Source organism: Phaethon aethereus, assembly GCF_964289735.1.
Source record: "Phaethon aethereus genome assembly, chromosome: 19".
Taxonomy (NCBI): domain Eukaryota; kingdom Metazoa; phylum Chordata; class Aves; order Phaethontiformes; family Phaethontidae; genus Phaethon; species Phaethon aethereus.
The window spans coordinates 12,354,834-12,379,754 of record NC_138595.1 but is presented as its reverse complement, the minus strand read 5'-3'; the positions used below and the strand labels follow the sequence as shown (position 1 = coordinate 12,379,754).

Here is a 24,921-nt window from a genome sequence, read left to right as displayed (position 1 = left end):
CTCCTCTCTGAATATGCAATGCAGTTTTTAAGCAAGACAGAGCAGCAAACCACCTCCAGCTAGCACAAGGCTCTGCCCTGCAAGAACCTCCTCCAGCGAGGGATTTTTCTTGCAACGAATTAACAGTAGATTCTTATGTAGGTCTTGGTGATTTGTCTGGAAGACTTAGGGGTTTTTTAATACTGTAACTAAAATAAACTTCAAGGAAGGTTTGAAATCTTTTTGGCTGACAGCTGTCCATCAGCTCTGTAAGGCAGGAAAACTCCAGGAAAGCACTGCATATTTGCACCAGTAGGAGTCAGTGAAGAAACTCTGGATGATCTTTAAATTTGCCTCAGGTGGACATTTCTCCTTTGTCCTTTCCCTTTGCAATTCTCACCCTCCACTAACTGAAGACACTATTTTACTTACAACAATAGCTACATCCCATTACACCAACTGTGGGAAACAAAAGGCCACAACAACCTCACCAGTGAAGGACCTGTCTGCTCCAGCAGGACTTTCTCTGACCCAGCAGACCACCCTGTTCATTCCATGTTCCCACCACAAAGCAGGGCCAGCTGACGTACAGACTGACACAAGAAGCTTCCCAGGTCAGGCACTGCTACGTACTACCGTCAGACATGAGACTGAAGTTCTACACGCTTCCAAACTCTAAGTCTCTGAAATTCAGCAAGTGGAGAATCACAGCCTCCTTGCCAAGTCTGGAGCCACAAACTTCCTGCACATGCTGGCAAGATCACACATCAGTCTTAAATCCCCTTTCACAGCTACTTGCCTGGGGTGAGGTACCTGCTAACAGATGTGATCAGTCTCATCTGGAACCCAGAGCAGAAGAATTTGTGCTCAGAGGCAGTTTAGCAACACACCCAGCTCAGACCTGGGCACAGGGGTGAAGACTACAGCAGGGAGGTACATCCAGACAGAAAAGGTTTGTGTTGCTTTAGGAAGCATCCATTCAATCAAACCTCTTCCTCAAATACTACCCTAGCTTCTTCACAAGCACAGACAAAAGAGCCAACCTTAAAATACCAGACCTGCATCCTGCACTGGCACTGCTGCTGATGGAAAGGCTGCCAATACTCATTTTCTACCAGTGGAAGAGGTACTGCCTATATTGCATGAGAACAGCAGCAAACTCTGACAGCCCTGAGCTGGTGATGCTTTCTGACAGAAGGCTGCTGTCATTTTCCACAACTCTTTCCCTAGGGTTTACCCTGAGGCAAGAGACCAGCAAAGATTTCCACTCCCCCCTAAAGCCCCCTGAAGGTTTTGACACAAAAAGAAAAAAAAAAAAAAAAACCCAGAATGATCAAAGAGCCTTTGTGCATTTATAAACCCGTCAATTTTGCTAGAAGATTTAAGGCTTTAAAGAGTCAAAAACATCTATTTGAAATTTTCTATACAAACAGGTTTTTTAATATTTAAAAAAACCCAGAAATAAAATATTTAGATTTTTCTGAAGTGAGACATTCCAACAGCTCCAGACAAGAGTGCTGGAGGGGAGGAGGAAATCCAATTCTTAAGTTTGACAGGAACAACTTTTTTAGTTTCTTTTAATTGGCAGAGAAACAAGACTACACAGCTATTTATCCCCCTGGCTCCGACAAGGAATATCTGGGATGAGCAGCACAGGAAACAACAAAACTAAATTTACTCAAGTGCTGCCAGTTTCAGGTTCCTGTCCCACGCCAGCTTGCCTGGCGGGAAAAATCCCCCAAGCCGACAGTGCAGCTGCGTTTCACTCACATCCTGACCCTTCCCCTCCACACGCTCCCATTACCTTACGTTTTTTGCTCCATTACCTTACGTTTTTTCCTCCTCATGAAGAAGAGGAGCAGGTTCCCCACCTGAAAACACAGTTCAGACATGACAGATGTTTTGGGAGACCTCAGCCTTTTTCATGACTCAAATACCTTTATTTCTGGTTAGCCAGATGAAGAGTTGAAAGGGGCAAACATTCGGCAGCACATTTCTTTCTCCTTTTCCATGTAGTCTTTGTAGCAGCTGCAAATTAAAGCACAGCACAGTGTCACGGGCTGTGGACTGCCTGCCCAACCATCAGTACCACAACCAGAAAATATATATTATTTTTTCTGTATAAATACATGTTGTGGTTTAACCCAAGCCGCAACTAAGCGCCATGCAGCCGCTTGCTCACTCCCCCCATGGCAGGACTGGGGAAGAGAATCAGAAGAGTAAAAGTGAGAAAACTCATGGGTTGAGATAAAGATAGTTTAATAGGCAAAGCAAAAACCACGCATGCAATCAAAACAAAACAAGGAATTCGTTTGCCACTTCCCATCGGCAGGCAGGTATTCAGCCATCTCCAGGAAAGCCCGGCTCCATCACATGTGATGGTTACTTGGGAAGACAAAGGCCATTCCCCCAAATGTCCCCCCTTCCCTCTTTCCCCAGCTTTTACTGCTGAGCACAGCGTCCTATGATGTTGTGTTGTGATGCTGATGTTGTGAACATCTTGTTGGTCAGTTGGGGTCAGCTATCCCAGCCGTGTCCCCTCCCAACTTCTTTGGGCACCCCCAGGCTCCTCGCTGGCCGGGCAGCATGAGAAGCAGCAAACGCCTTGATGCTGTGCAAGCACTGCACAGAGATAACTGAAACATTCCTGTTATCAACACTGTTTTCAGCACAAACCCAAAACATAGCCCTGTACCAGTTACTGTGAGCAAAATTAACTATCCCAGCCAAAACCAGCACGATACATTAGCCTAACGTAAGAGTATGCTGGTAGCAAAATGGCAGCTCCTCCAAGCCATGCCAGGGAAGGAAAGCTGGAAACATTGTGCCTTATCCTCAGACCTTGGGTCTCTGCTCTGCTGGTGACTATTAGCTAAGTAGATAATTTGACTTTTGGTAGCCACATGCTTTCTACACCAGTTTTGCAAGCATGTGATGATGCAGAGGGCTCCCCACCTGTACCCTGTGGTCTAGTTTGGTGTCTCCTCGTTTGTGCCAGTCCTTGCGTAAGCTTCTTCAGTGCCTAGCAGGAGACATTGTCTGAGTGCCCTACTCCAGGATATCTACCATTGACACCGAATCTGGGCAGTGGATGGGTAGGAGACAGCAGGGATGTGTGTCTGGACTAAGCGTATGACAGGGCAGATGCTTCCCCCATTCTCACTTCCCTGCCAGCATCACATTAACATGGCAAAAGCTACCCAGACTGCTCAATTTTAATCACTGCTTCTCTAAACACAGTGTCCCCTGCACCCTGTGCTCTCACCTCACCAGCAACAAGGTCTCACTGGTGAGGAATCCCCGAGCCAGAGGGTGACTCAGTCTGGGCACTGTCCCAGGGATCAATGGCTGCCCACATGGTCAGCTTTCCTGCATCTGCTACCATATAAGGTCAAAAGCAAAGGTTTTTGTTGCAACACATCAGAAACAGCACAAATGTGACATTGCTAATGCTCTCTCAGCCCCCTTCCATCAGCACCCCTGGATCCAGAACCTCACAGTGCTTCCTTCAGTGAAATCCCAGCACAGCAAGTTTCTTCTGTTAAGTTTCAGACAGATGTTGCCACAACTGTCCACACCAAGTAGATCAGGGATGTCCACCTAGACTGTGGATGGCACGCTCACACACCTACCATAGCAGGAAATCCAAAAGCCCCTCATGTGAAGGCGCAGATTCATGCCAGATGTCAGAACACCACAATTTTGTTGCAAATCCAGAGGATTTGATGCAATGCAAACCTTCCAATAGAATTGCCAAATCCAGCAGCAGAATTTACACCAAGATGACCAAAGAACAACAAGAACAACTGGGACCAGACACACGTTCCACAAAATCCTCACCCTAGATTCTGCCTGTTGTTCTCCAGTGAAGTGAATTTTGCCAAGAACCTCATTCAGCTGTTAAACAGATGCTTTGCAAAGTTTTTGTTTTAGACAGCAAAAGGTAGCTGCTGATTAACACACAACATTCCTTTTGCAAAGTATAAATGTACTTGGTAAGGAAGTGAAAAGCCTCCAAGAACAAGATTTTGATTCATATTCCATTTCTGAAGCATTTGCCTGAGCACATTAAGAGTTTTCTCAGGCAAGGCAGTTTTGCAACATTACAGGATCTAGACTGAGGTATGGCATAATTAACAGCACCCGATAATGTCTATTTTATACTAATGCCACTTTGTTAAAGCAAAAAAATCACCAATTTTAACTGGCACTTAAGAAGAAACTGAGACAACAGTGGTTTAATGTGTATTCAGCTTACTACCGCATGTATTAGCTGTATGTGCTGCTGTCTCCAGAGTCAGAGCTGACAAGCCTGTCCGCTGCTTCCCTGAAGGCCTTCTTCCTTCCTGGCAGCACCACCTCAACATTATTTGCAAGATTTCTCTTCTACCTGCCCACACATTTTGAATGAGTCTAAGGGAACATATGAGGCCTCTAGAATCAGGACTTCTAGCACTGTACCTAAGGTCTTTGACATTACCCACACACCAAGCTTTCAAGAGTAGTTAGCCAGCCATCCAGATCTATTTTATAACTGCTTACACTCACCTAACAATTTGGTAGCTACATACCCAGAGGCAGATCAGGGCGAATAGAAGTGGCTTATTTCAGAATTCCAGACCAGCAGCTAATACTGCCTTCAGGTTCTTTGTACTTTAGAAGTAACACAACAAGTTTGAAGACTTGGTGTTGTCAGAGACTATTAAAGACAACATGTATATATAGGACACTGATGTGCAAGGACAGCCCTCTACCAAAACGTTACCTGGTGAAGGCACTCAGCTCATAAGACTGGCTTTTCCAGCTGCACCCTCTACTCTAATAAGAGATGTTACTGGTCCCTACAAATCTATTTGCAAATGCCTAGCAGCGACACACAAAAGAGGGTTCGAATTCCAGGGCTGCTGTGTGATCTCTGAAGCTGGGGACTCTGAAGCCTTCTGTGCCTGTGAATAGTGCCAGAAGTACAGCACACACTTTTGGGAACCAGCTAGTGCTTTTGCCAGTTTCAAAGGGAAGAACAGAATGAGAGCAGAGACTAGTGTTAGTCATGTTTTGGTGGGGCTAGGGCATGACTAAAGCTGGCAGGATTGTGCTGTACTCAGCCTGCGGGCAAAGGGAAAGTTTGCTTTCAGGATTGCTCACTTACTACCTCCAAGACAGCAAGAAAATAACTCTTAATGAACATTAGTATTTGTAGCATTGTACACTGAAGCAGTTGCAGTGCAGAAGAGCTGCTGTAATTAACCAACACATCTTAAAGGGAATGAAAGTCATACTTATTAATTCAAAACATTATCAGCTTGATCACCAGCCTACTGCATTTCATTGGTTTTGAGATATTTCAGCATCCCTTATCTCCCTGTCATCAGCCTGACCCACCTACTCACAAGGAGCGTAACACATACATCCCCCCAGAGAAACTGTATGGGAAAAGTGGGTGCTCTAAGCTTCTTGCCTCTCACCTGTAACCACTGTGTCTGCAAAACGTTTGAATCTGCTTTCCCCACACTAAGAGAGACCTTCTGCATTTCCCCAAGTCACTAACCCAATAGTTTTGTGTCTTTCTTTTTTTTTAAAAAACATTTTAAATATTTTTGAGTGGGTGTTTCCAGCCTAAGCACTCTCTCTTCCATAGGGATGGAAAGGAGTTCTCTCACCTTGCCAACTTTTTCAGCTCATTGTTAATATCGTGGTTAAACGGCTGTATATGCTGAGCTCTGACCAGGAAATCCCGGGCTTTTTCGTATTCTGTCATGCAGAGACAAGCCTGCCATGGAAAGAAGACAGATGTGTTGCAAGATAAATATAGACTCACACATGTGCAGCCACAGACGTTTCTGAGACAGATCCAGGTAGCTCAGGAATCCCCCATGAAAAGATCTGTGTGACAGATTTACAGAGACAGATTTTCCAAAAGGTCAGATGCAGACAAACCACCTCAACTGCAGCTTAGGAGGCCTGACCCAGAATACAGTCATTCTCCTTGGTTCATCAAGGTTCTTTCCATAGCCAGTCAGACCAGGGTATTCCTTGATGTGGCTACCAGAGGAATTTATTTTTGCCCACCTGGCCACACCTGAACAGCGCTTTAACATTTCTTTGGTCAATCTCCAAGGCCTTCTCCCCATACGCCAAAGCTTGAGCAGGACGTTCCAGTTTCAGGTAAGTGAGTGAGAGATTCAGGACCACCAGCAACTTGGAAGCATCGATCTGACACTGCTCTGCTTCACTGGAAGGGCTACGACCGAGGATAGAGAGCGCCTGAGCAGACAAAGAAAAAGAGGTAACGCATAACAAATCTGTTATGGAAAGTGAGAAATTCATCTCATCAGCCAGCTACAGCCATGTTTCTGTTTACCTAAGCCAGTTAAAAACAACAACCAAAACTCTAAATATACTGCATGGCACTATCAGCATGACTAACCAGCTCAGCCATAAGATTACAGGTTGAGGAATGTATCAAGGAACTTGAAAGCAGCAGAATAAAAATATTACACCAAGATTTTAGGGCCAAAACAGAAGAGAAATCCTACAGGGAGAAAGGCAATTATTTTTGTTACAAAGAAATACCAAGAAAAAGCAACCCTAAATGGAGGGAAGAAAAATCTCACAAAACTTATTTCTGAAATAAAGGCAGATGCATTCCAGTTTGGGAACAACTCTTCCTGCCCAGAGAGGCTGTGGAGTCTCCATCCTTGGAAATGTTCAAAACCTGAATGTACACAGTCCTGGGAAGCCTCCTGCTGTGGCTAACCTTCCTTCAGCAGGGACTAGACAACATCCAGAGGTTCCTACCAACCTCAAGTGCCTGTGTGATTCCCAACTGGAAAGCTAAAAGTCAAGTGCCCATGATGCCAGCGATAGCTCTGTTTCCAGTCTGCGGGGATTCCAGGCTACTCCTCAAAGCATTAACCAGCATGCTGCTGCAGTACAAGGCCAGGCTGTATTATAACACCTCCCACCAGAAGCTGACCTGAAAGGCTCCAGTTCAGCAGTCAGCCACACAGACTACTCAGGGCTCACGCTGCCGCTGAGATGTACTCTTCCGTCTTGGCGAGAGCCCACAGGGAGCAAGCCTGAAGGAAAAGGGTTCTGCCTATTTCTGCCAACCCTTCTCCTTCATTTACCATTGCCGCTCAGACAAAAGCATGTGTTCTTAAGATATGTTCTTAAATAACAAACTATGCCTAGAAAACATAATGAAGTTATTTGATCTCTAAATTGTACTTGTTTTGGTGAGCTAGCACTTAATCACTGCTTTCACAGCTTTTCGCAAAGGCAAACACATTTTTTTTCTGGCGTCATACCCTTTTGTATCTGTCTTTGGCACCCTCGAAGTGCCGCTTACGGTAGAGGTAGTTGCCAAACTCTCTCTCCGTGTCTGCCACTTTCAACACCTTTTGTAGCGGAAATGTATTCTGCTGCTCCTGTATAAAGAAATACCTGAATTTCAGCTCAAACAGAAAACAAGCTGAGAGCTCAGACAGGAAAGTCCTGCATAGTCCCCTTCTAGTCACAGAGCCGGAACCAGGCTGCTGCCACGGCCCCTGTGGTGTCTAGCCAGGCCACCACCACGTGGCATTTCCCTTCGCCAGACAGAAACACGCCGCTGTTCTTGCGCTGAGAACTGCTGGTGAAGAGTGCTACCATCCAGGTGAAGAAGCTCACCAGGACCAAAGGGACTCCAGGGCAGTGGAAAAAAAGCAGGAATTTGCTCTTAAACCCTGCCCAACTCTCTCACCTGCCTAGCACAGAGCAGGCAGTTAACACTGCTATTGCTGGCACAAAAGGTGAAGCTGACAGAAAGGCTCCATTGCTCTAATGGCTCGGCATCACCCATGGTGGCTGCCTCAAGCCAGCTCCAGGGGACCAGCCTGACACCACACAAGACATCAACCCAGTAAAACAAAACAACCCAACAATAATAAAAAAAGATAAAAATCAAGAGACAGGTTTCCTCCTATATTTCCAAGTTTGAACCCGCTCACAGAGAGGTCTGTTAGCCAGAAAGGGTGGGCAACTGGCAAGACGGGGAGCAAGCTCTCTTGCAACAAGTGTGGTTTGCTCGCAGGGCTATATGCGGACGAAGTGGCCTGTGTAGCAGCAGGAGGGAATGAGAAGGTCCTCCCCCATCAGCGCTGCTGCCTGTGCCCCACTCACTGACCCACAACCACAGCCCAAAGCCCTTTGCATGAAAAGGGGGAATTAACAATAACACCGTAACTCACCAGGGAGGAGAGTGAACAGTGAAGGAGCACTTGGGAGAGCAGCCAAGAAGCAGAGACAAAGGGTGGAGGTTGAGGGGGCACTTGAACGCTGCAGACTGAACAGGATTTTTTACAGACAGCTCATTACTGTTCCTTCAGAGAAATTCCTGGAAGCTGGTGCCCTCTAGTGAAACCAGGAGGTTTCACTTTTAGCTTGTAAAGCTAAAAATAAATGGAATTCATTCCACTGACTCTGGCACATGGGAGCAAACAAAGGCAGCGCCCAGCTTCTGCCTCTGCACGGGGGTGTAAACAGAGCAAGGCATGCAGGGGCAGCGTTGGAGGGCACATGTTCATATCAGAGCAGAGCTAGCAGCCCAGGGTCTGGATAACTGTGCCTGCAATTAAGCTAAACACATGTAATACATGAGCAACAGCAACTGGAAAGACAACAAAGGTTTAGCCTCCAGATTTAGGTCTCAAACCTTTTTAAGGCAACTCACAGCAGTCAGCTCAAAGAATGTGTCCGATTCATCCGAGTCGAGGAAGTCCAGCACCTCCACTTCGAACATGACCATGGCATTCGGAGGAATAAGAGGAGGACAGCCCTGCCGCCCATAGGCATAATCCGGTGTGAAGACAAATCTTGCCACCTCTCCTTTCTTCATCGTCAGCAGGCCAATTTCCAGGCCCACCAGCGTAATGTCTGTTGTAACAAGAACTGGAAGGTCATGAGAATTGCAAACCTGGAAACCCTCCTCAGACACCAAACAACAATTTCTCCTGAAGCCTGGAGGGAAAAATCCTTGGTAGCTCACATCTCAGCAACTACAAAGGTCAATCACTCCCTGTTACGGATTATCCCAGCAGTCTGCTGTGGGACCAAGCACACACCAAACAGCAACATCTCCTCTCAGGTGACTTAAACACCATAACAAGCAGCTGTTTTCGGGCAGGTGGCAAGCATGCCTGCTGCCACAAACATCACAGGCACTGCTGCTCACTCCCACAGTCAAGAAGGGCATTTGATTGACCATCACCTGTGTGAAGCAGGAGGCTTTTGGACGCCATTAACAAGTTTTAAAGGTTTCAAATATCCTAAAGATGCTAAACAGCATTTAAATTGACATGTCTTAATGGGCTGGTCTTTACAACCACAAGCCCCAGGACAAACCTTTCAGCTCAAACCCACCTTTTCCAAGTTTCATCAGCCCAGGAGACTTGCTGTAGCAGTTTGTGCAGAAGGGCTCATCCCCATTTTCCAGGTACCCAGAGTACTTTACTGCACGGCTCAAAGTGAGGAGGGAGGAGAAGAGAAAAGCAAAGAGTTTGATTTCACGTCCAGTAACACTACCATTGGGAGTTGGTTTTGCAACACCACCCTTTTATCCTGCTTTTTTTTCCTTCTGCTGTAGAACAATAGAGACAGCACAAACCACTTTGTGTTTTATACCAAAAACTTGGTGACATCCAAGTAGTCAAGTGGTACTGACTGTGTTTTAAAATCATCACCAGATAAAGCAGCTGCTTTGCAGTCTTGATCCCGGTCTAATCAACAGATGTGATTCTGTGTTTTTAAGAAGTGGAAACTTCAGCTGTAGAAATTAAAATGCTCCAACTATCTGCAGATATATGTAAAGAAAGCCTTTCCTAACCAAAGCTGGAACCCTGGAAAGAGAAACAAAGGGGAAAATGCACCCTCCAAGCTCTGCCACTGTCTTGGATGCTGTACGGGTAACTCCAGTTCTCACTCAGTTAGAAAAGCTACTGTAATGGGCTTCCCTTGACACAGCACCAGGCCCTTTGCACTTTAGGAACCACTTTCAGCTTCAAACTTCTTTTCTGTACCGTGAAAACAGGTGGGACCTGGAAATCCTGCTTTTCTCAAGGTCAAGATGCCCTTTCATTTAATCCGTCAGCCACAGGAAGTTAAACAGAGTATCCCAAGTGCTAACATACTGATAAGGGAGAGCAGACAGACCCTGAAACAGAAAGACATACCACTGTATAATATAAGCACTTTTAAATTCTTGTTCTGATCTCATGCTGAAGTCCAAAGCACTCAGATTTGCCAGCTACGAGCACCTCAACATTAGAGGCTCAGGGACCTTTTAAAATGGGTTTTGTCCTCTCTATTTCCCCCAGTATACACTTCAGGCCCAGACACACAGACCAAAGCAAGGACCTTGCCATCACAGGGGAGCATGAGATCCCAACTTCAGTCTATGCTTCCAAGGATTTTAGGTTTTCTTAGCCCTGCTAACCAGAGATTAAATTTAACAATTGCCATTTATAGAAAGCTGTTTAGGAGACGGCCAGTGGAACCTGCAGGCTTGGACCCACACAGAAGGGCACAATGTTACCACAGAGTGCACCAAAACCCCCGGGGAGCTGAGCCCTGAGGTCGCAGAGCGCTCTCTGCAGGTCGCCCAGCCGGCGGCACAGAGCAGAGGACACACTGCCCAGGGAAGGTGTGAGAGCCAGGCCGGGCCCTCTGACAGGGGTTGTCCAGTTGCTGCCACACAGCCTCCTGCGGCCCACAGGCACCTCAGCCTGCCCAGCACCACAGGCCCCGCAGTACCTGCCACGGAGGCAGCCGGGGGCACGGCCTGCCCGATACCGGGGCGCAGCTCCTCCTTGCGCACCCCTCCATCGCCGCTCAGGTCCTGCAGGCCTCGGGCCTGCGCCAGCCACTGGAAAGGAGACATGGCCGGGGGCTGCCCCGCCGGGTGCGGGTTCTCGTCGGGCCCAGCCCAGGCCCCGCCAGCAGCCCCGCCACAGCCCATCGCCGCCCGCTGCGCCTGCCTCGCCCCGCCCCTCGCCCCTTCACCCATCGCCACGCGCGGCGCCCTCAGCCAATCACGCTCCGAGGAGCGGCCTCGTCCCAGCACGCTGCTTAAGAGCCACGCTCCGGCGCGCCTCGAGGAGGACACGCCTCTGCGCCGCTATCGGCCAATGGGCGAGGGAAACGTCACGGGGCTACGCAGTGCACCCTGGGGGATGTAGTCCGCGCCGCCCTCGCCTGTCGGGCACGGCGGACCCCGTGGCCTGCCCTGCCTCCTCCTCCTCCTCTTCCTCCTCGGGTGCTCCCGTGGTTGCCGGACAGGCCCCTCCAAGAGAGGGACGTCCCCGCGGCCTGTCCTCACCCACCAGCCCCCCCGAGGGGAACGGGTGCTGCACCGTCCTGGTTTACTGCAGCCCAAAGTCCCAACACCTTCAGCGTGAGGCTGAGGTGCGAGCCCTGGGCTAATCCTTTAACTTCTGTCTCCGCTTCCCCCACCACACGGCCTCCGGAGGGTTGCCCCGAGGCTGGACCCTCCTGTCTGAGAAGCTTTCCCCATCCCCAGCTTCCCCAGGTGGTGCTGAGAGGGAAGCTGCCAGGTTGGCTGTAAGCCAAACACATCTGTCAACCAAGGATAATTATATGAGAAACTGTTTTTGCACAGTCAGACAAAAACACATGCATGCCTTGCCCCGCACTGGAGGAGCGGGCAAACTTTGGGTTTCCTTCTGGTCTTTTCCAAAAGAAGGAAAAATTTTCACCAAAACCAAAAAGATACAGTTTCAACCGAAAAAGAGCTTTAGCTGATAAAGTGGTGAAAACATTTCTGCTGACCCAAGCAGTGCAGATGAGTGAAACCTCAGTGGGACTCGGGGAGACTGGCTGCTTGGGGAGGCAAACACGGCCGACTCTTATCAAGGCTCCTGCCCACAGTCATATGATGTGTGTGCCCGTGCCTGCACGGCGGGGCAGTGGGCAGCCCTTTGCGGGGGTGTGTCGCCGTCCTCAGGGCAGGAGAGGGGGACAAGAGGCTGCCTGGCCTCTCCTTGGAGAGCAGGGACATCCCCGGCACGGCTGAGGCTGCAGAAGGGGAGCGGCTCGACTCCCCATCCCACCAAGGAGCTGCTGGTCCTGCCACCTGCCTCGTCTGCCCCTCCAACGGGGTCAAAATCTTCAGCTTGATCAGGAGAAACCAAGTGACATCCGTTGGGCTCAGCGTCCTGGGACGAGTGGAGCCCGAGCGGAGCCTGAGCTGGGGCTGGGAAGAAGCGGCACAGGGCACGTGAGTGGTGTGGTGAGGGTGTGGGAGGCTGTTATTCGGGTCTCCGAGAGGTGTTTCTGTGTGCACAGAGGAAGCAGCTGAAGCTGGTTCCCCTGTACGGGCTGCTATGGTGTCTGATGGGTCATGGCCTCATGTTCAACCTTTCCTTAATTCACCAAGCTCCTGTAGCAATGTATGATAAAAGTCAAGCTCAGGTCACAGGCTCCCCTTTCTCCATGGAAATTACTGAGTCTCTGACTCAAAGTTTATTTTTTTTTTACTTCAGGTCATGTCTTTGACTTGCCCAGGATCTTGGCAGTTATATCCCACAGTGCTGGGAACAGCAGGGGAGGCAATGCTGCATGAACCTTGTAGTTCAACAGGCCGGCCATGTGCAGCCCCAGGGCCGGCGGGAGAGGCTGGCTTTTGGGCTCGTGTCTCTTGGAGATGCTGGCCCGGGGTGTGGAGCGCTGCAGGGACCAGAGACCGCAGTTGCAGCCCTGCACGCTGTGCCTCAGCTTCCCAACCCTCGTAGTGGTCGAATCCAGCCTCACAGGTGTTTGCCGCGTGGTGGTTGTCCCTGTTCCCTAGATAAATGTGCTCTTTATGATTTCGTCCTGCTTTTGCTTAGATGCATCACAAGCTAATGCAAATCCTTCTGAGGATGTCCATGACTGAGACAATCAGCCCAAAGAGATCTGTAGGAATTCATACAGGCCAGGGTCAATACTGGAATTTTTCAGCAAAAAATGCCTCTCAGCTCTGTCCCCAGCCCTGACACACAGGCAGGTCTGCTCGGAGGGGGGCTGCCATCTGACACAGCTGCCAAGCAAAGGCGCGAGGTGGGAACAGCTTAGTGGTGACTTCTGACACCTTAGGCAGATCCAGCAGGTGTGGCCAGGTGTGGTATCACGTCTCCAGAACCCAAATCCACCGCGGGTTAAAACAAGCATCTCAGACTTTGTGTGGAGCCTAATGATGAGTTTGCAACTCTGCACTGCTGCCAGTGGGGGTGGAGTGTCCCCTGGTTTTGCCTTCCCCAGGTGCTGAGCTCCATCTTCATTCATCTCTGCTTATCTTGCTCTTGGAACAGGACTGATCTCCCACCTGTGTTTCCCTGGCCAGACCTGTGCAGAAAGGTGGAAGGATGGCTCGGAGGATGAGCATTGATGAGCTGGAGGACCAGCTCCTCTGTCCCATCTGCCTGGAGGTCTTCAAGGAGCCCCTGATGCTGCAGTGTGGGCATTCATACTGCAAGTCCTGCGTGGTGTCACTCTCCAGAGAGCTGGACGGGCAGTTCCTGTGCCCTGTGTGCCGCCAGACCGTGGACTGCAGCGCCTCGCCACCCAATGTCACACTGGCCCGTGTCATTGAGGCGCTGCAGAGCCGTGGCGAGGCAGAGCCCACGCCGGAATCCTGCCCAACACACCACAACCCCCTCAGCCTCTTCTGCGAGGCCGACCAAGAGGTGATCTGCGGGCTGTGCGGCACTATCGGCAACCATCACCAGCACAAGATCACCCCCATCTCTACTGCGTACTGCCGGATGAAGGTTGGCAGGCAGAGTCGGATGGGGCTCCTGGTGTGGGGGTTAGGGCACTTGCAGCGCTTGCTGGCCAAATGTCCCCTCTCCTTCAAGGGACAGGCTGGAAATGATGCCCGTGTGGGGAACATGGTCCCATGGCACAGCCAGACATGAGGCAGGGTTCCTGGGCTGGGGGGCAGCTGTTTCTCAGGCTGAGCACGTACCTGGCTGAGAAGGCTCATGGTTTTGGTGGCTGAACCACAGTGGGGAGAGCCGGGGGTTGGGGAGCGTCGGTGGGGCCTTTCAAGATGTATTTCCAAATACCATCAAAAGAGTCTGGAGATAAGGGCTAAGACGAGGTGCCACAGGAGAGCAGGGAGGTGGGGAAACAGGAGCCCTACCCTGGCAGAGTAAACAGCTGGCGTCCCCTGCCCAGCATCACATGAAAGCCCCAGGAATGGAAAAGCACAGGGCCACTCGTCCCCTCCGCTCCTGGCACTGGGGAGATAAGAGCAGGAGGCACCAGAAACGCTCCTGCCCCAGCCAGGCTCCCGGCACTGGTGCTGGGAGGGTGCCGCCGGCCTGGTGCTGGCTTGTGGCTTGCTCGCCACCGCTTGCCACCCACTCACACGGTGTAGTGCCTCCCTGGGCTGTGAGATACAGAGGGCTGGGAACGTGAGTGGAGACATGGTGCTCCTGGCAAGAGTCCTTGGTCAACAGTGTCCAGATTGGGGACGTGCTGTGAGCGCTCTCCTGCCTCTGGCAACCCCAAATTCTCTAGATCAAGAGAGTAAAGATCAATAGGATATGCAGGGCTCCAGAAAGCTTAGAAGAACATGGCTTCTGAGGGCTCTGTGCTCCTTGGGGGGGGCTACCCAGCACAGCCTGTGATCAAGGAGGCTGCCATATAGGTCCCTCCTATAGAGAGCTGGTGTTTTTTCAGGAGGAGCTGTCTGTGCTGCTGACCGACATCCACCAGTACAAGAGGAACCTGGATGAACACTTCAGCAAGCTCATCAACAACAAAAGCCGCATCGCAGTGAGTGCCATGTGCCAAGGGCGCCTGCATCGCAGAGTCCTGTGTGTCCCACACAGGCCCTGGAGCAACCTCTGCTCCTGGGTCTCCCCACCTTGCCTCCTCTACTCCTCTTCTTCTTTTCCCCCTTCCCTGGGATAGCAGACAGGGCTTATCTTCCACACTGTTCCCTGAGGTTCGTGTTCTCCACGAAACTCAGGGGTTAAACATAGACCTGCTGTCGGGAAGGGTGAGTAGCACTCTGGTGGCACAGCCCTGTTTTCGGAAGGGGTGATGTAATTCTCACCAAGCATCCTGGCAGGAGCAGCAGTCAGAGCTGGTTTGACCGAATGTCCTTGGAGGTGGGGAGATAACAGGTGAAAAGAACCCCACTCGGATCCGGCTTCACAGTCAGAGCAACACTGCTGGTTTCACATCAGTTTATGCCTGGTTTAGCGGCATGTCCATTTCCCACACAGATCTCTTCAAGGGACCTCCTGGCATCCCGTCTGAGGCTAAAGCTTCCCAGTGAGGCTCCTCAGAAGGGCTCAACACAAATACGACTGGAGCTGCAAATTTATCCCCCTTAGCCCAGGACACAGGTTGTTCCCTGGAACCAGAGGGATCCAAGAGCTCTTTCAAGGCTCTGATGAAGCTGGTTGGGACATCAGGAGATCAAAATCTGGGGGAGGAGAGGTGTAAGGCAGGGGTGCTGTGGTGGTGAGCTGCTGAAGCCAGCAGGATGAAACAACATCAAGCCTGCTGTCCAGAGCTGCTTTTTATTTGGAAAGCCAGTGGAGAGCGGCTTGGTGGGACATGTTGACATTGCTGGTGGCATCTCTGAAACTAAAAAGCGAGTGAAGGGGATGGAGCAAGGCAGCCCTGCACAGCTGCTTGCTGTCTCCCTGCAGAATGAGGCAGATGTCTTCAAGTGGGTGATACGGAAGGAGTTCCAGGAGCTGCATAGGTACATTGATGAGGAGAAGGCCACCTTCCTGGAGAGCATCGAGGGGAAGGCCACCCAGCTCATCACCTCCATTGAGTCCCAGGTCAAGCAGACATCAGATGCCCTGCAGAGGCTTAAGGAGATGCAGAGCTCCCTGGAGGCACTCAGCAACGAAAGTCAGCTTGATTTCATCCGGGTGAGTGCGCTTGCTAGCAAAGGCAGTGATGGTCAGCCAGGCTCTCCAGCCCTCAGCCCACTGCTCATAGCACTGAGCCCTGCCCTGGGCAGTGGGTACCCTCACCAAGCATAGCTGGGACACCTCGAGAAGTGAGATGTAGGTGCCCTTTGTCCAGCCAGGACTTCCCCTGATGGGACAAACCTGCCCTCCATGAGAGGCAATGCCCATAGCTCTCCCAGAGGAAGAGAGCCCTGGCCTCTCCAGCTCAGGGCATGCATGTGCGGAGCTGTGACCATGCAGAGGAGCTGCTGTTCTGTCAGTCTCCCACCAGCAACTCTCTGTTTCTCTTCTGTTTTCCAGAAATATGGCTCCTCCCAGTTCAGGTGAGTGCTAGAACCCAGCAACAAACAGCAGTGCCGCCGCACCAGGACTGCACCGTTGCTGGGGCAGCCTGACATGGACACTGCTGTTGTGATGGATGGCCACAGCCAAAGCCATGCATTCATCCCCAGAAGAGGGCAAGAGCAGCTGGCGAGACACCAGGTGAGAACAGGTCACAGACCTTCCCCGTCACCTGTGTCAAGGCTGCCTGTGTCTTTCCAGGTCAGAGCTCCCCAGCCTCCACCCCAGTGATGGCATCTTTAGCCCCGTGTCCTTCAAGCCATGCTTCCACCAAGATGACATCAAGATGACTGTGTGGAAGCGCCTGCATCGCCGTGTCCTGCCAGGTACCAACCTGCTCTGCTGGCAGCGCGCCGGGTGCCCTGGCTCAGTGGCGCGTGGGACAGGCTGCCCAGCCAGCATTGTGCTGTCCTGGCCTCTATCTTGCTCTGTGCTGTGTCTTGTGCCGGTAGCAGCCTGCTCTGGCATAACGCCCCAGCTGCTTAAAGCTCAGCAGTGCCAGCTTGTCCGGCTGTGCCAGTCCCCGGGGTCACCTGGAGCTGGACCCCTGCCTGCTAGTGTGCCTGGAGCCTGCATGCTTTCTTTCTAGCTCCAGAGACGCTGAAGCTCGACCCGGTGACAGCACATCCCCTCCTGGAGCTCTTCAAGGGTGACACAGTGGTGCAGTGTGGGCTCTACCAGCGCCGGGACAGCAACCCCAAGCGTTTTGACTCCAGCAACTGCATCCTCACCTGCAAGGGCTTCTCCTGCGGCCAGCACTACTGGGAAGTGATTGTGGGCACCAGGAACCACTGGCGCGTGGGCATCATCAAGGGCACAGTCAGCCGCAAAGGGAAGCTCAGCAAGTCTCCCGAGAACGGTGTGTGGCTCATCGGCGTGAAGGAAGGGAAGGTCTATGAGGCCTTCAGCACCCCGCGGGCCACCCTGCCGCTGACCACCCGGCCCCAGCGCATCGGCATCTACCTGCACTACGAGAAGGGAGAGCTGACCTTCTACAATGCTGACAACCCTGATGAGCTCAGCCCCATCTACACCTTCCAGGCAGAGTTCCAAGGCCAGCTCTACCCCATCGTGGACCTGTGCTGGCCGGAGCGAGGACCCTACTCCCCCCCCATCATCCTGCCAGCGCCCGCCACAAGCCGGCACCCCCGGGCGTACAACCATCCTGCCCCAGAGGAACCCACGAAGCTGTAGCCTGGCCAGCAGGATGAGGCTGTGGCTGGAGAGAGCTGTGGATGAGCCCCAAGGGCCCGCAGCAGAGGACAGTCGGGCTGCATGCAGGGTTGTCCTCACGTGGAAGCTGTTGTACTGTGCAGTAAGCTTCCGTAGCACAGGAGGGTCCTTCCCCTCTCCTCTAAGAGCATAAAATCTCAGCCTTGACCTGTGAATCCCCATCCCCAATCTGGCAGGCTGCCCCAAAAGGCTAAAACACATCTGGCCTGCGAAGATCTCCCTATGGAAAGGAGCGCCTGCCTAAAAAAGCATGAGCCGTGAGAGTCTAGGGGCCTTTGTTCATGTCTTTCTTCTGAATATTAAATAGAGTTTGTGTTAGGTGAGCTGGTTGCTGGCTAACACTGGTACTGCCTCTGAGGAACCAAACTGCAGCCAGAGCCGAGTGGGCAGCCACAGTGCTCTGTGGGGGTGCATGGGGCTGCCGGGAAGGGAAAATGGGAGCCGAAAGAGCAGCTCAGGGAGCTGTTTGCCAGGCAGCAGAGGTCAGCTCCCGGCAGGAGGACACCTGCCTGCCTGCAGCAGTGCCTCTTCCAGCTGCTCGGGGATCTGAGCTGGCACGGGAAACAAGCACACAGCCTGCCCGGGTGGGACACTGCACCTGGGGCCATGGGCTGAGGCAGTGGGAGGGGAGCAGCGCCGGGCACCCAGACACAGCGGGGAGCATGGCCTGATGGGCTCAGCCACCCTACACACAGCCCGGGGGCAGCTCTCCAGCGGCCCTTTGGCGAGCCAGTGTTCCTGCTAACAGCAGAGTCACCTGGGACCCGTTCCCAGGGCTTATCACCAAAATTCACAATTGGCCTGTGCCAACCAAGGCGAGGCTAAGGCACACAATATACCATTACTAGGGTAAATGCTTATTCCTGCACACGAGGCGTCCTTGCCAAATTGTAGCACCCGAATGTGGTTTTACCTGGGGTTCTTGCACCGTTCGGTCATTCAGGTACAACACGATTGGACTAATCAGTGACACCCACACCACCCAGTACTAATCACTGTAAAACTTTGCAAAGCAATGGTATTGGTATTTCTGCAGTGTTCTTGCTGCTTCCTGTTGACCCAGGTGTCCCTGGAGTCAGCCTTGCTGGAGTCACTGATTGTCACTCCAAACAATGCTGGGAGGGTTTCAACGATGCGTTAGCTCTAATGGGTAATAGCATTATTCGCTGGGTAAAGAACTGGCTGGATGGCCGAGCCCAGAGAGTTGTGGTGAACGGCGTTAAATCCGGCTGGCGGCCGGTCACGAGTGGTGTTCCCCAGGGCTCGGTTCTGGGGCCAGTCTTATTCAATATCTTTATTGATGATCTGGATGAGGGTATCAAGTGCTCCCTCAGTAAGTTTGCAGATAACACCAAGCTGGGTGGGAGTGTTGATCTGCTGGAGGGTAGGAAGGCTCTGCAGAGGGCTCTGGACAGGCTGGATCGATGGGCCAAGGTCAACTGTATGAGGTTTAATAAGGCCAAGTGCCGGGTCCTGCACTTGGGTCACAACAACCCCATGCAACGCTACAGGCTTGGGCAGGAGTGGCTGGAGAGCTGCCCGGGAGAAAAGGACCTGGGGGTGCTGGTCGACAGCCGGCTGAACATGAGCCGGCAGTGTGCCCAGGTGGCCAAAGAGGCCAACAGCGTCCTGGCCTATATCAGCACTACTGTGGCCAGCAGGAGTAGGGAAGTGATCCTGCCCCTGTACTCGGCACTGGTGAGGCCGCACCTTGCATCCTGTGTTCAGTTTTGGGCCCCTCACTACAAGAAGGACGTTGAGGTGCTGGAGCGTGTCCAGAGAAGGGCAACAGAGCTGGTGAGGAGTCTGGAGCACAAGTCTGATGAGGAGCGGCTGAGGGAACTGGGGGTGTTCAGTCTGGAGAAGAGGAGGCTGAGGGGAGCCCTCATCGCTCTCTACAACTGCCTGAAACGGGGTTGTGGTGAGGTGGGTGTTGGTCTCTTCTCCTGACTGACTAGTGATAGGACGAGAGGAAATGGCCTTAAGTTGTGCCAGGGGAGGTTTAGATTGGATATTAGGAAAAATTTCTTCACTGAGAGAGTGGTCAGGCATTGGAACAGGCTGCCCAGGGAGGTGGTGGAGTTGCCATCTCTGGAAGTGTTCAAAAAACGTGTGGATGTGGCACTTCAGGACATGGTTTAGGGATCATGGTGGCGCTGGATTAATGGTTGGACTTGATGATCTTGAAGGTCCTTTCCAACCTAGTGATTCTGTGATTCTGTGATTATCTCGGCTGTCCCGGGGTATCCTTTATCCTTCGTGGAGTGCTCTAAGCTTCCCGGAAGCAAAGTCCTTATTTCCAAGGCCGGACTGTGCTTCAGCTTCTCGTACTTCGGCATAAACACTGCCAGTCTCCAGTAAAACCCCGCTACCCCCTCGCACGGCAGTGCATCTCCTGGACTAACGGGTGTTAGCGCCGCTAACACGCCTCCGCGCCAGGGACTGGCCGATCCAACGGGGATTTCCACAGCAGGCTGCGGGTGCTGCCCTCACGCCTCAGCACGCCCGGCAGCTCCTGTACGGCAGCAGCCCCTGGCGGGGGGTTACCGGGCCCGGGCCCGACCGGCCGCCCCATCTCCCCAGCCCGGGAGCCCAGCCCGCCTCGAAGCCGGCGCCCCGCCTCCGCCCCGCCTCCGCCCCGCCTCCGCCCCGCCTCCGCCCCGCCTCCGCCCCTGCGCCCCGCCTCCGCCTCCGCCCCTGCGCCCCGCCTCCGCCTCCGCCCCGCCTCCCCTGCCTGCCCCCTCCTCCGCCCCTGCCCGCCAGCAGACCAGGCCGCTGTCCCCCACCCCCTGCCCCGGCGCTCGCCCCCTGGCGGCCGGGAGGTCGCACCGCCGGAAGGGGCGGCGGCGCACGCGGCCGGGTGGGGACATGGCGCTGTACGGTGCGGCCGCCGCCGTCCTGGAGGGGCTGGAGCGCGGCGATGGCGGGATCAAGACCCTGGTGTACAACAGCCGCTTCCCGGTGCGGGAGGCACGGGGTCTGGGGGGCCGGGGAGGCGAAGGGGGGCGGCTCGAGGCGGGGAGGCCCGGGGGGTTGGCGGCGGGCTCGGGCCCTGTCCCCGGGCAGCCCCTGACCGCCCCACAGCATGTCCGGCAGCTGTACGCCCTGGTGTCCGAGACCCTCCGCTACTCTCCGGTGCTGGAGAAGCTGCTGGCCGGCGCCGCGCTGCTGCAGGCCGAGAAGAAGCTGCCCCCGCAGCTGGCGAAGGTAAGGGGGGCCGGGGGCGGCCCCTGAGCGGCAGCGCTCGGGGCGCTGGGGCCAGGCTCACCCACGTCCCCGCAGGTGCTGGTGTACGACCTGCTCTTCGGCAAGGGCCTGAAGTGCGGGGGCCGCTGGAAGGCGCTGGCCCGGCGGCACCGGGCCCGGCTGGAGGCCGAGCTGGCCCGCCTGAAGGTGCAGCAGAAGGTGAGCCGCAACGAGGACCTGCTGGCCCCGGCGCAGGCAGTGAGCCCCGGAGGTGAGTGGGCCTTGCGGTCGGGTGGTCTCCCTGAGCTGGTGGCAGTGGTGGGTCGTGTCTTGACTCGACTGGCTCCCCCAGCCTCTCGGGTACCGCGCTACGTCCGAGTCAACACCCTGAAGACTTGTGTGGACGATGTGATTGACTTCTTCAAGCGCCAGGGCTACTCCTACCTGGGCAAGGCAGCCAGGTAAGTGTTTCTTTCTGCCATCCCACCTTATCTGGGATGTCAGCAAGTGGCAAGGGCTTGGGATGAGGTCCTGTGGGCTGAAGCATTGTTAGTCTTGGTGCTCATGGTGTCCAGGTTGGGGTCTCTGTCACTCGCCACTCTATCTTTCTGCATCTCTGGGTGTTGCCTGGTGCTGAGGTCGAGAGGAGGCGTGGGGCAAAGAGGGTTCTCAGCCTGGGTGCTCGTTGTGGGCATGGTGAAGCAGAACTGTGTGTTCATCCTCCCTGTGCCTCGTGGGCAGTGTGGAGGAACTGAGGGCCCTCTCCGGGAAGAAATTCTTGTTGGACCTTCATCTCCCAGAGCTGCTAGTTTTCCCTCCGCAGACAGACTTCCACGACAACCTGCTGTACACTTCAGGACACATAATTCTGCAGGACAAGGTGGGGGAGCTGGGAAGCAGGAGGCTGCAGGGGTGGGAAAACCACTGACATGGGTGGAGGGTTGGCCCTTTCCTATGTGCTGAGGACTGGGCTTGGGTTGGCTTTGATGAAGCACTGGAAGTCTAAATGGAAATTGTGAATGCAGCCTGCAGCTCTGGGGCTCTCCTGTGGCTTTCCGTAGCCTGTAGGTACAAGATGAACTGCTCTGAATTGGGCTGTAAAACCCCACATAGGAGCTGGGGACCAGCAGCTGGGAGGAGTGTGGGACTGTGGGCCAGGCAGATGCTTCCAGTAGTGGTGGTGGACTTGGCCCCATGTTGCTGTGGCTGCCTGTGACACTGCAGCATCAGTCGTGCCCTGAGGAGGGGCCAGTGGTGCTTGCTGCCTGCACCTCTCATAGGGCTTTGCCCTTTTGCAGGCCAGCTGCCTCCCTGCCTTCCTCCTCAGCCCTGCCTCTGGCTCTCATGTCATCGATGCCTGTGCTGCCCCTGGGAACAAGACCAGCCACCTGGCTGCCATCCTGAAGAACAAGGGGTGAGGGCATGTTTGTGTGCTGGGGGGGAGGAAGGGGTGCAGGTGGCCCTAGCCCCCTGAGCCCAGAGGAGCACAGGGTGGCAGGAAGAGCTGCAGCCTGTCACCCTGCCCTGCTAATCCATGCTGATGCCTGCTTGTCCCCAGGTGGGCTGGTGGCTCCGGTAGTGCTGGGACATTGGAAGGGCCTGAGGGGACGTGTAGTCACGTAGGGGTTTAATTCCTGGTCCCTGACCCCACTCTCTGCCTGCCACCGGCCCTGCTCAGTACTCCTGCCCTGGGGAGTGGCTCCTGAGCTCTGCTGGCTCAGCATATGGCCGGTGTTTGGGGCTGCTGGGGCAGCCTGCCACTGCCAGTGCGGTTCCTGGGGTTGGGCGGGGACGTTCATGCCTCTCTTGGGTGCCGGGCTCTGCCTTCAGCCAGATCTTTGCCTTTGATGTGGACACCAAGCGCCTGGCCACCATGAACACCATGCTGATGCGGGCTGGGGTCACCAGCTTCCAGCTGGCCCAGCAGGACTTCCTGACTGTGGATCCCGCAGACCCCAAGTACAGCAAGGTGACCTACATCCTCCTCGACCCGTCCTGCAGCGGCTCAGGTAACGAATGCGTGGGGCTCCGGCCACCCCACCTGGAGCCGGGCTCTGGGTGTGGGGACCCCTGGGCGATGGCTGCTCTCCCCGCAGGGATGGTGAACCGGCTGCCAAGGGAGGAGGCTGCCCCGAGCGCCGAGCGGCTGCAGGCGCTGGCTGGCTTCCAGCGCAAGGCCTTGAGCCATGCCCTGAGCTTCCCGGCACTCCAGCGCCTGGTCTACTCCACCTGCTCGCTGCACCGGGAGGAGAACGAGGATGTGGTGCATGCCGTGCTGCAGGAGTGGGGTTCAGCCTTCGGGTGCGCTGGCTGTGGGGGGTGTGGAGGGATGTGGCACAGAGTGCTGTGGGTCTCGGCACTGACCCTTGTCCTGCGCCACAGGCTGGTGAACGCCTTCTCTTCCTGGCCCTGCCGAGGACTCGCTGCCTTCCCTGGGGCGGAGTGCTGCCTCCGCGCCTCTCCTGCAGACACGCTCACCCATGGCTTCTTTGTGGCTGTCCTGGAGCGGCACAGGGAAGGGGCTGCTGCCCCCAGGTGAGAGGAGGGCCTGGGGCGGGGCTCTGTCTGCTTTCAGCAGCTTACTGCTGGGGTACCCAGGGGTAGGGTGTTGCCTTCCTAGCATGAAGAGGAGGGAAGGTGGAGGGGTGTGGCAGTAGCAGGCATGGGAAGAGAGGGCAGGAGCTGCAGTACCGTGGTGAGTGGGGCCTTGGGTACATGGCTCAGGCTGTTCGCTCTTGTCCGCAGCTCCCTGCCTGCAGCAGCTGAGGAGAACCTGCAGCATGGAGAGGGAACGGAGCCGGGAGCAGCTCCCAAGAGGAGGAAGAGGAAAAAGCAGCGGGTGAAGGAATGAAATAATGTTTTTAGGACTGCACAGTGCCCAGCGGGGGCTGGCAGGGAATGCTCCTCCGCTGCCCAAACAACAGCAGGGCCTCTGAACACAAGTAAAGCGTTGTGCCAGCTGCAGCCGTGGTGGAATTCTTTAATGCCCTGCTCCACTCTGCCGGGGAGGGGGAACTGCTCACCCAGGGCTGGCCCCTGCAGCCAGCCCCAGCAATTTGTCCCCAGAGCCAGAGCTGGGAAGTCTGCAACCAGCACTGGTGTCCAGCACAACCCCCATTCCTGCACCCTGCAGGGGTGGCGTGCTCCGGCTGGATTAGGGGTGTTATTTTACCATGTTCCCCCCACCTACAGCTCTTTACCCCAGCCTGGTGTGGGGTTTCAGAAAAGCCTTTGACTGTAGGGATGAAACACTAGTTTCTCTCTCTTCCTTGTCTTTTCCAGCTGTCTCAATCTTGCCCTGGAATTAGCACTACTCATAGCAGAGTGGGGGGTGGGGGAAGTGAAATAATAATAATGAATAGCAATAATAATACTGTCCATGTACCTGCCTTTGAGCCGGAGGAGCAAGGACACACAAGCCCGAGGGTGTTGGCAAGCAGTTCCCTGTACTGTACCAGCAGTGCTGGCCCTGCTCAGGCCCAGGAATCAAACACGGGCAAGGCAGATATAAACACAGTCTTTTTATTTTAAACCAGGGACATAAGAAGCAAGGAAAAAAATTGCACATTCACACTAAAATCCTCATCAGCCACACCAGGAATGATCTAAGTCTTCAGTTAAAACCCAGCCTCCCCCTGGCCACGTGTGGCAGCCGAGGTACACGGGTCTCTCCCAGCAGGGTCTGTGCAGCAGGGAAGGGACAAAGCCTGGCTCCTCCCAGGGCTGGGCGCACATGAGACCTAAATGGGGCAGCACCAACAGCCAGCACTCCCTGGAGCGCCCTCACCTTGAACCCTGCTCCTCTCCCTCTCAGGTCTTGCTGGAGCTGACCCGGGCAAACCCCAGCTCCCTTGCCCTGGCACCACTGTCCTGCCCCGCGCCACCGCGAGGGCTGGGGAACGGGTGCACTCCTGGCTCCGGCCCCTGCGCGGGGCAGGGGGAGGAAGCACCAGGGTCAGCCCTCATGTGCGCTGACCCCTTTTCATCCGCTTTCTCAAACACCAGGGATATGCCAGCTCGGGCTGGCTCCCACCGCCCAGGCCTGCCCTGCTCCAATAGCCCACTGCACCCCCTCGGCCCTGCCAGCAGGGAAAGGCTAAAAATCCCCCTGCCCGCACACCCCTGCCCCGCTCGCGATGGGGCTGTGTCCCCTCTGTGCTGCCCAGAGCCTGAGCACCTGCCCCTTCCGCCTGCTGGGAGAGAC

At 54.3% G+C, this 24,921-nt stretch overlaps 3 protein-coding genes across 3 annotated transcripts; 2 read left to right on the top strand and 1 right to left on the bottom strand.

Annotated features, from left to right (window-relative positions):
* Positions 1-1,928: 1,928 nt before the first annotated feature.
* On the bottom strand, positions 1,929-10,975 carry FKBP6 (FKBP prolyl isomerase family member 6 (inactive); the record flags this gene model as incomplete). Its single annotated transcript, XM_082008764.1, has 7 exons — positions 1,929-2,007; positions 5,640-5,749; positions 6,049-6,243; positions 7,290-7,409; positions 8,693-8,895; positions 9,382-9,471; positions 10,771-10,975. 7 exons carry the CDS (start codon positions 10,973-10,975, stop codon positions 1,929-1,931), a joined length of 1,002 nt encoding a protein of 333 aa, XP_081864890.1.
* Positions 10,976-13,379: 2,404 nt separating this feature from the next.
* On the top strand, positions 13,380-17,492 carry TRIM50 (tripartite motif containing 50; the record flags this gene model as incomplete). Its single annotated transcript, XM_082008763.1, has 6 exons — positions 13,380-13,784; positions 14,701-14,796; positions 15,684-15,914; positions 16,257-16,279; positions 16,500-16,624; positions 16,888-17,492. The coding sequence occupies 6 exons, from the start codon at positions 13,380-13,382 to the stop codon at positions 17,490-17,492; spliced, it is 1,485 nt and encodes a 494-aa protein (XP_081864889.1).
* A 2,813-nt stretch (positions 17,493-20,305) lies between these two features.
* NSUN5 (NOP2/Sun RNA methyltransferase 5) lies at positions 20,306-23,568 on the top strand (the record flags this gene model as incomplete). The annotated part of the gene is made up of 10 exons (XM_082008788.1): positions 20,306-20,492; positions 20,616-20,738; positions 20,814-20,988; positions 21,070-21,178; positions 21,459-21,597; positions 22,016-22,131; positions 22,548-22,726; positions 22,814-23,018; positions 23,100-23,252; positions 23,463-23,568. Exons 1-10 carry the CDS (start codon positions 20,400-20,402, stop codon positions 23,566-23,568), a joined length of 1,398 nt encoding a protein of 465 aa, XP_081864914.1. The 5' UTR covers positions 20,306-20,399.
* Positions 23,569-24,921: the final 1,353 nt, after the last annotated feature.